Consider the following 10074-nt stretch of genomic DNA (forward strand, 5'->3'; position numbering starts at 1 on the left):
CACATGGAGCAGTGCTGGGCACCCACAGGGATGCTGTGAATCAGAATGAACTGGACAACAGCTCACATCAACGACAACTAGGTCAAAACCCATTTCTCTCATCACGGAATTATGCGTGAATCCTGCCCTTTCTTCCTTCCAAGCACAGTCTCACCACCCCCGTTACCATCTCGACTCTTTCACTATCAGTCACAAGCCTGTGATGTGAAAGGTGCGGGTTTGTCCCCAGAGGCCTGCTATCCTCCGCTCAGCCCCACTCTGTCTGCAGCAGGCACTACTGTTACTCTTGGTTTTCATGCTGTCTGAGGCCGGGAGCATAGCCCGAGCTGCCTCCCTGCTGGGCGAAAGGTATTCGAAGCCTTCAGGTTGGAGGCTAGGTTGCCTTGAAAACTGTCCATTTTGTGTTTCAATTTTTTTTTAATAATAAGTGAATTGTTAGTAATTTTTTAAAAATTTATTTTATTTCATTATTTTTTGTGTGTACCGTCAAATCAGATCTGACTAGTACAGGAGGAGATTGTTCCTCCTTCTCCAGCAGAGCGTCTGGTGGATTTGAACCGTGCGTCTCTGAGATTGCAGTTGCAGCTTCTTGCCACTAGGCCACCAGTAATTTTTTAAAATTAAATTTCATGAACGTTTACAGAGACTTGGGGTTTCCATTCATTCATTGTTGCACTTTTCTCCCTGCCCACCCCTCCTCCCTAATTCACTCTTCTCCTTGAAAAGTAAAAGAAAAACTCTTTCATTGTTATTCAATCTCTTCCCCAAACTCCACTCCACTATGCAGCCTTCACTCTGGACTCCTGTCGTGACAATAATACTTAATCATATATCCCTTTTAAACAGTTCTTTCCCCCATCTGTTTCAATGCAGTAGACATCATTCCTCCCCTCCTTCTCTGTCTTCCCTCAACCCCGATGTCAGTCCTGTTTTACAAGAGTGGCCCTATGCAATATTTGTCCTTTTGTGACTGAGATATCTCACTCAGCATAATGTCCTCTAAGGTCACCCATTTTGAATAATATTGCATGAGTTCCTTGTTTTTCAATGCAGAGTAGTATTCCATTGTGTGAATATACCACAGCTTCTCTATCCATTTGTTTGTGGATGGGTGCTTGGGTTGTTTCCAGCTCTTTGCTATTGTGAACAAAGCCACAATAAACATGGGTGTGCAGTGTGTCAAATTTTTAACTGTACCACTTGGAGAATTCCATCTCTTTGAGGGTCTTCCCCTCTTTGGCCTACCCTTAACATTTCCATGCATGATGTCCCTTTCCAAAGAAGGGCCCCTCCTAACAGAAATATATACACAAGACACAAAAAGAGAAACCAATTGAATTGAATTGAATTGTATTGAATTGAATTGTGTTGAATGTTAATAAGCAATTTCCTTTTACGACTTAATGAAATCAATGTCAGCTCATGATTCCTAAAGCATTGACTATTTCCATATTACTATGTCATCCATAATTGGTAAGGCAAGGTAGGATACGTTGTTCACAGGGAAACAGTGATTCATGGTTAACTAAGAATGGAAAAACATGGCGACCAATTTATGCAAAAATGAGTAGAATGGGAGACATGGCTACAAAGACTCAAGCATGAGTGCTTTCATTGTCTCTCTAGGATTTGCATGAAACTGCCTTCATACACTTCTCAGGCAGTTATGATCACCAGGTCTTGGAAGGGAAGGAAAGAAAGAAAGGGTGCAGGGGCTCTGGCGTGGCAATCTCAGAGAATGTGAAGAGAAGGGATTCATCTCTTGTTTTATAAAAATAAAGCCTTCCATCTTCCAGATCCGGAAGGATACTGAGTCTGAGTAACGGGAAGTTCACCCTGAGAGCGGTTGGAGGCTCTGTGCTGGCCGAGAAACACTGGTCCTGGCGCCAGCTCGAAGTCCAGAGCCCATGGTGTGGACACGTGGTGGGACCTGGCCTGTCCTGGGCCATCCTCATCCTCTCGGACCTTCTTGACCCTATTGATGCAAACCTTGTGTCAACACATCTCTTTACGGGGCTTCCAATCTGCCTCTCACCTTCCACCTCTCCAAGCATGAGGTCCTTTCCAGAAAGGTTCCTCCTAACAAAAAGATGTTGTAGTTCTTGTTGTTGTTGTTGTTGTTGTGTGCCATAGAGTTGCCTGCAACTCATAGTGACCCCATGTACAAAGCCCTAAACCCTGCCCTGTCCTGTGCCAATCACACTGTCTCCAACACACCCACCCCATTTACCCCCATCACTGAATCAATCCATCTCATCGAGGGTCTTCCTCTCCTGCGCTGTCCCTCCACCCTCCCAAGCATGATGTCCTTCTCCAGGATTGGTCCCTGCTTGCAACATGTCCAAAGTATGTCAGACGAAGCCTCAGAATCCTTGCCTCCAGGGAGCAGCCCAGTTTCACTCTCTGCCGGACGAACCACACACATAAAACAAACAAAGAAACCAGACAGTGATTAATTTTTTTAAATTTTTTTTATTTTATTATTTTTGTGTGAGTGTACCGTCAAATCAGATCTGACTGGTACAGGAGGAGATTGTCCCTCCTTTCCCGGCAGAGCATCTGGTGGATTCGAACGACAGTGATTCATTTTAATATCCAATTTTATTTGCCAATTTGATCCACTCAATTTGCATTTGTAATTTCTAAAGCAAGGACAATTTTCCTGTTACCATGTCATCCGCAATTGGTTGGTGTAAGGTAAGGCAAGGGTCAAATCTATCTTCCACAGGGAAGCAGTGATTCGTAGGTGACTGAGGACAGAAAAAATATCACCCAATTCATTACAAAGTCCTCAGTGGGAGCTCTAGATACAACGCCCCCAAAGCCCAGGGGTTCCCTGAACGAGCGCGCCCAGCCGTCTCTCTAGGATTTGGGTGAAGCCTCCTGCCCAGGAGGGAGACTCAGGCAGTTGTGGTCCCCAGCTCTGGGAAGGGAAGGATAAAAGAAAGGGCGCAGAGGCTCTGCCGCTGACACCTCGGTGAAGGTGAAGACGTGGGCCTCGTCCCCCGCGTTATAGGACAACCTGCCTGCGTGCATGTCCAGGAAAACGGCCACTCTGGCCAGTGGGCTGCTGGCCCTCAGGGAGGCCGGAGGCTCCGTGCTGGCCGAGAAGCAGCGGCCCTGCCTCCAGCTCGCGTCCAGAAGCCCAGCTGTGTGCACAGGACCATGTCCCGGGGGCGATTCACAGCCTCTCGACAGATGCCCACGTCCCATTCCTGGCTGGTGCCCAGGTCCACTGCCCAGTAGTGGCGGCCACAGGTGAAGCGACAGGAGCCCAGGACGCAGACGGAGCGAGTGAATCTCTCCGCGTGTTTCCCCACGGCCTGCTTCACCCGCCTGCACCGGACACTCCTCTGGTCCTTGGAAATGACGCCTGTGGGCTGTGTCCACGTCGAAGGTCATGTCCACTGTGGAGAGAAGACAGAAGGCGGTCAGAGAGAGCACCGCGCCCGCCTTCAGCCCGACGGCTGCACAACCCCACCGAGTCACGCGTGTGAGCTTCTGTCACTGAACTCACTTTTTAAAGGAGCTTTTCTTAACTAGTGTCGAGTTCTGGGGATACAGTTCTCAGTTTCCCTGAGAAAGCGGGATTGCTCTGTATTGAAGGGGTTTCCCTTCTCATGTGTCTACTGTTCACGTTAGGAATTCAATGATAATAATTTATAAATACATTTGGTGGGAGGGTTCTGCGGGGTTGTGTGTGTGTGTGTGTGTGTGTGTGTGTGTGTGTTGTTCTTTGTTTAAAGAACAATTTCTTTCACATTGGTTTGTTCACAGAGCTCATGTACATAGTGCTTCACATTATCCTTCATTCACGTGGCCTTTCATGCAATCACTTTCATTCTTGATACTTTCTACAATGAAACACCGTTGAACTCTGCGGGTCCATTCTCCTTAGTGCCACACGGTATTCCATCGTGTGAATGCACCCCAATCTCTCACTCTGTTTGATCATGATTGGACTTTTGGGCTGATTCCATGTTGTCACGATGGTAAATAACACTGCTATGAACATTCATGTACAAAAATTCACTTGTGTCCGTGTTCTAATTCTCTCACCGTGTACACTCAGCAGTGGAAACCTGGATCATATGGAATTTCTGTGTTTATATTTTGAGGCAACACCGAATAGCTAGATGAGGCTTGTTCATGTCATGAGTGGAACACCACGCACACTAAGATATGAACTTTTTGGTTAAAAGTCAAATTCCATATTTCTGTTCAAACAGATATTTAAATCATAAAATATTTGAAACAAAGAAGGCATTTCACTATTGTCAATAGACATTGAAATGTTTGTTTTTCCTCTGCATTTTCCTTCCCTTTCCTTCTCCTGGGCTCTGCAGGAGATTTCCGTCCCTTGTGGACATGGAGATGAAGACAGGAGTTCCCCAGGGGACAGGACAGGGTGTTTACATTTAGGGTACAGCTAAAATCAGAATGTACTCTCATGTCACCCCATTAATCACTAATAGAAAAGCTTTTCTACACAGGAATGTAGATTAAAAGTGACATGTCTTTGATAGAAACCCAATTAATGCTTTTTAGTGGCACTTTGATTGATGGGACAAGTGTTAGGCAATGGTCAACTGCTTGTTCATAACCCTTGCTATCCTGTCATAGCATCCTGAGTTCACAATAGAGGACAATTGCAGATGAGGATCCTGTCAAGTAAGAAAATGGGTGAGTTCGAGGACATTATGCAGAATAAACTACGTCGGTCCGAAGAGGACAAATATTGTATTAGCCTGCTCTGATCCAATAGTAGGATTATGGTGGGAGATTGAGGAGCGCATACACAGACTGGACAGACAATGAGTCCTGTGCTGGGTGGATGAATTGAAGATGAAACTGGAGCACAGGGAGGAGCGGATATAATGTGTATTGCCGTTAACACCTTGGGAGTTATGTGGGTAATGGATCAAATTGGAAGGGGAAAGGGGGGAAGGAGAGATGGGGCGAGGGTTAAACAGACAAGGTACACTGTCAGGTGAAGGGATGTTATTAGCATGTCGTATTTACCTTGGAACTTGCGCATCGTTGGGTCCAAGTGTACAATGGCTCTGAGCTGGGTCTCCAGTTCCACGGTGTTGGGGTCCAGGTTCCCCAACCTAGGACGGTCCTTCACACCATCCTCCTGCGATGCCACACGCGAGGACGGGCGCGATGACCCTGCCCCGCGCAGCTCTCCAGGCAGCGACCCGCAGCTGACGGGGCAGCCCCGGTGCGCATAGACCTTGGGTTGGTCTGAGGACGCCAGAGACACACAGCAGATGGTCCCCTGGCGCAGGAATCGAGCCATGGCTGCTGCGAGAGAGAGAAATCTGGTTAGGTGGGTGACGCCAGAGCCCTTCACCTACCCACACGGTGAGAGACGGTGGTCCTGCATTGTGTCATCTCCAATGCTGGGCTACAAGGTCACACGAGCTACCTGTGATTTCCTGGATCAACCGAATTTGAAATGTGGACGGGAATGAAGAACGTAGTTGACATTTATGCAGGAGCCCAGGTGATGCCATTCCAAAGATACTTGGTTCCCATCACCCAAATGCTGGTGGGAAATATCCTCTTATGAGATACCCTACACTCCACAAATGCTCTCGTGTCGGTTTGTCTTCTTGAGGGTCTTATTCTCTTTCCTTGATCCCCCACCTTCACGAGCAGGATGTCTCTCTAGGGCTTAGCCTCACATAGAAACATGCCCCAACTTGTGAGCTGAAATTCCACCATCACTGCCTCCAAGCTCCATTTGTTCATTTGATAGCCTGTGTGATGTCTAGCACACATCTCCAATGCCACAGCTCAAATTCATCATTTTTTCCCTTTTTCCCTTATTCATTGTTTCCCTCTTAGATTTATAGCAAGTGACTGAGAGACTGTGACCTAAATCTAGTGTGCCTTAGACTTTAAATTGACATCATTGTGACTCAGTAATTTAGACAGGTCCTGGGCTGCCGCCCTTCCCAATGCAATCTGACTTCTGGTTTCCTCAGTGCTGCTGTCAAGATGTCATTGTTCTTTCTGTGCCACTGAACACGACTTAAAGCCACCATGTAAACAACAGATCTGAACTCAGTCTTATCCTGTGGCATCTTCACACTTCCTGACATCCTCCAGCCCATGTGGCTATCACTGTGTCAATGCACCTGGTCAGGGTCTTCCTCTTCTTCGTCAACTATCCAACCTTCCAAGCATCATGTCCCTCTTCAAGGAGTAGCCCCTTTTAGCCACACCCCCAAAGTTTGTGCATCATCATTCTTGCCTCCAAAGAATATTCCAGCTGTACTCTCTCCAAGACATATTTGTTTGTTCTTTTGGACATCCATGGGATGTTCAGTTCTCTTCTCGAACACCACAGCTAAAAGGTATCGATTCATCTTCTGTCATTCTTATTCATTTTATAGTTCTCAGATGCATAACAAATGATCGCGAAGACCATGGGCTGAACCAGACACTCCTTAGTCCTCCAACTGACATCATAACTCTTCAATAATTTGGAGAGATCCCTAATTTCCGACTTTGCCAGTGCAATACGTCTCTTTCTTTCCCGAGCGCTGTTACCAAGTTTGTTTCCAGGGGATCTAAGGACGATGCAGTTGTTGACAGTTACCAATCTCTTCTCCATCCATCATGATGTTGCCTATCGGTCCAGTGCTAAGAATTTTTGTTTTCTTCACATTGAGATGGAATCCATACTGAAGACTGCATTCCCTGATCTTCCGCAACAAGTGCTTCACATCTTCCTCACTTTCAGCAAGCCAGGTTGTGTCATCTGCATGAATCAGTTTGTTCATGAGTCTCCCTCTGATCCTGATACCACATTCCTCTTCAAAAACTCCAGCTTTTTGAGTAATTTGCTCAGCATACGGATTCAGTATTACGGAGAGTGGATACAACCCTGACACACTCCCTTCTTCATTTTATACCATACCATGTCCCCCTTCTCTGTTCACACCGTGGCCTCCTGGTCCAGTATAGGTCTCACATGAGCACTATTAAGTGCTCTGGGACTCCCCTTCTTCTCAATATCAGCCACAACATGTTAGGATCCACAAAGTCAAATGCCTCTGCATTGCCAGTAAGAAAAAAAAAAAAAAAAAAGACATTCTTCTGATATTCTCTGCTTTCAGTCAGGATCCATCTGATATCAACAATGATAACCCCCGTGCCATGGCCTCTTCTAAATCCTGCTTTAATTTCTTGCAGTTTCCTATCTATATACTGTTTCAGCCCTTTTTGAACGATCTTCAGCAGTATTTTGCTTGCGTGTAATATTAATGATATTGTTCAATAGTTTCCACATTCAGTTGGATCAACTTTCTTGGGATTGGGAACAAATATGGACAATCTCCCAATCCGTTGACCAGTCAGCTGTCCTCCAAATTTCCTGGCGTAGACTAGTGAGCGCATCCAAGGCTGCATCTGTTCATTGAAACAAGTCCGATGGTATCCCATTGGTTTCTTGAGCCACCCTTGCCCCCCTCCCAATGCCTTCAATGAAGCTTCCACTTCCTCCTTCATCGCCATTGTCTCCTGATCATATGATACTTCCTGAAACTTTTTCATGTCAATGAGTTCTTTCGGGTACAGTGATTCCTTCATCTTATTTTGATGCTTTTGGGGTCATTTAATATATTGCCCATAACATCTTTCAATAATGCACCTCAGGGCTTAAATTTGTTGTCCTGTGGACTCCGAGACGTGTGTGAATCTGGTGCAGCATTACTCAGCCTCCCCTGTTCTCACAATCTCTGAGAGCTCCACCACGGCAGCCCTGCCTCAGTGTTGCACACTCCAGGTTTCTCTCTTTTCTGCTCATCTTCTCTTTGACAAAATACGATTTTTTTTCTTCAAAGAGTGGCCTCTCCTTACAGCATGTTCAAAGGATCTGTTTCTGCTTCTATGAAACATTCAAGCTACCATTCATCCAAGACAGTTCTATTTACAATTTTGTCAGTCACAGTATTTTATTTTTTATTTTGAGAGCAGTTTTACCTTTTATTATTACCATATGAAATGCAATGCATAGAATGCTGAATTGGAGCCATGCTATCTTAAATGCTCTGTACAAACCACACGTCAAAGGAACCAATTCAACTTTAGTGTTTCTTGTTCACGGTCAAATTTTCACATACATATGAAAGAATTATAAATACCATGCCTTAGGTCAGGCACAAGATCGTCTTTAAAGTGACAGTTATTGCTCTTTGGCCCTTCAAAGAAGTCCTGACAAACAGATTTACCTAATGGGACGTGATTAATTATGAAAATGTTACTTAGTGTCTCTCCTCCTTGAGTACTACGGTCATCTTAACAGGTGTTGCAGGTGTGTATATTATCCTGTCTGTGACAGACTTTTCCTTTGGGATAGATCTTGAAATGCTCTTTTCACACTTAATACACCACCATACTCCTTTAGTTGTGTCCTTCCTGGCAGCGTAGAGATCAGACAGTTGTCTGCTCCAAAGTGGTCATAACAGTCCATCTGAGCTTGTGAATGTTAAAAAAATACATCGAAAAATACATCATCTTAGTCTCTACGCTCGGTCTCTCAAGTTAAACAGAGCCACAAAGCATCCTATGGGACAATAACACTTTCCTCTGTGCCACTGGACCTCATCTGCCCAAGAGAGATCATTAATTAAAAGCTTGGGCTCACCACAAACACCATTTTCAACTCTATTCTCTACCATGATGGCCTCAAATGTCTTTAAAATAGAAGGTAACAGTATGTCCAGATTTCAACAGGTGCAGAAGTCAGACCTTGGAAGAAATGCATCTGTGACTCACACAGGAGATAGAGAAGAGGTCAACAGTGGAGGGTGGAGTTGTGATTACACAAAGGGCAGAGCTCCCAGTGAGAACAATCACTCTCGTCAGCTGTGATGCTGGTCTGTTGAGATCCTTAGGGTTTAGTTAGCTAGTGGTCAGGTGTCAGCCCTTGAGCCTTTCTTCCTTCTCTGTCTGGGTCTGAGCGCCTAACACCTATCTCTCTACCACGTGAAACTGAGCTAGTGCTTGAAACACACGGCGCTGTAACATTGCAACACACAGGTCACTGTGGCACTACTAACTGATGGATGAGAGGTGTTTGTCATTGTTGTGAAGAGCCTGTAAATCACTGATTATTGCTCTTCAAATGCAGAGCTACTTACTCAGGAATACGCGCTCATTTTCTGGTACATGAAGGGTTCCTTTTAGAGGGCGTCAGGACAGTTCAAAAGCTTGAGAGGGGAGCTTACAGTGGGGGCACATCAGACCTTGAGCTCATGAGTAGAGCGGTTTCTTTACCAGTCTCCAAATTCACCATCAGTGGTAGCAGGAGACATATTTGGCTGCTAATTAGAAGGTTGAAGGTGAGTTCATCCAGGGGCACCTTGAAAGAAAGACTTGGCATTCTGCTTCTCGAAAGTCAGCCTCTGTAAAATGGTGTAACCACTGTGGAAGGCTGTATGGCACCTTCTCAAAAAGTTGGAAATAGAGATACCATTTGACCCAGCAATTCCACTACTGGGAATATACCCTAAAGAAACCGTAACTGACATCCAAGCAGATAGACGCACAACATGTTTATTGTGGCTTTCTTCACAGTAGCAAAGAGTTGGAAACAACCCAAGTGCCCATCAACAAACGAATGGATAGAGAAGCTGTGGCATATTCACACAATGGAATACTATGCAACACTGAAAAACAAGGAATTCATGAAATATTATGCAAAATAGGTGACGCTGGAGGACATTCTGCTGAGTGAAATATCTCAGTCATGAAAGAACAAACACTGCATAGTGTCACTGTTGTAAAGTGGGACTGACCTCTGGATGGGGGGGACACTAAGAGGGAATAAATTATGTACACTGCATTGAAACAGCTGAGGGAGAGAACTGTTTAAAAGGGATCTATGATTAGGTATTATTGTCATGACAAGAGTCTAGAATGAAAGCTGCAGAGTGGAGTGGACTTGTGGGGAGGGAATGTATAACAATGTAAGAATTTTTTTTTTTTACTTTTCAAAGAGAAGAGCTAATTGGGGAGGCAGAGGGACGGGCAGGGAGGAAAGTGTGTAACAATAAGTTA

General features: G+C 45.2%; 1 protein-coding gene across 1 annotated transcript; it reads right to left on the reverse strand.

Annotated features, from left to right (window-relative positions):
• Positions 1-2862: 2862 nt before the first annotated feature.
• On the reverse strand, positions 2863-5302 carry RFPL4A (ret finger protein-like 4A). The gene is made up of 2 exons (XM_006901849.1): positions 5023-5302; positions 2863-3407 (listed from the first exon to the last, which is right to left on the reverse strand). Exons 1-2 carry the CDS (start codon positions 5300-5302, stop codon positions 2863-2865), a joined length of 825 nt encoding a protein of 274 aa, XP_006901911.1.
• Between the last annotated feature and the right edge of the window lie 4772 nt (positions 5303-10074).

Source organism: Elephantulus edwardii, unplaced genomic scaffold, assembly GCF_000299155.1.
Source record: "Elephantulus edwardii isolate Elephantulus edwardi_28Jun2011 unplaced genomic scaffold, EleEdw1.0 scaffold00348, whole genome shotgun sequence".
NCBI lineage: Eukaryota > Metazoa > Chordata > Mammalia > Macroscelidea > Macroscelididae > Elephantulus > Elephantulus edwardii.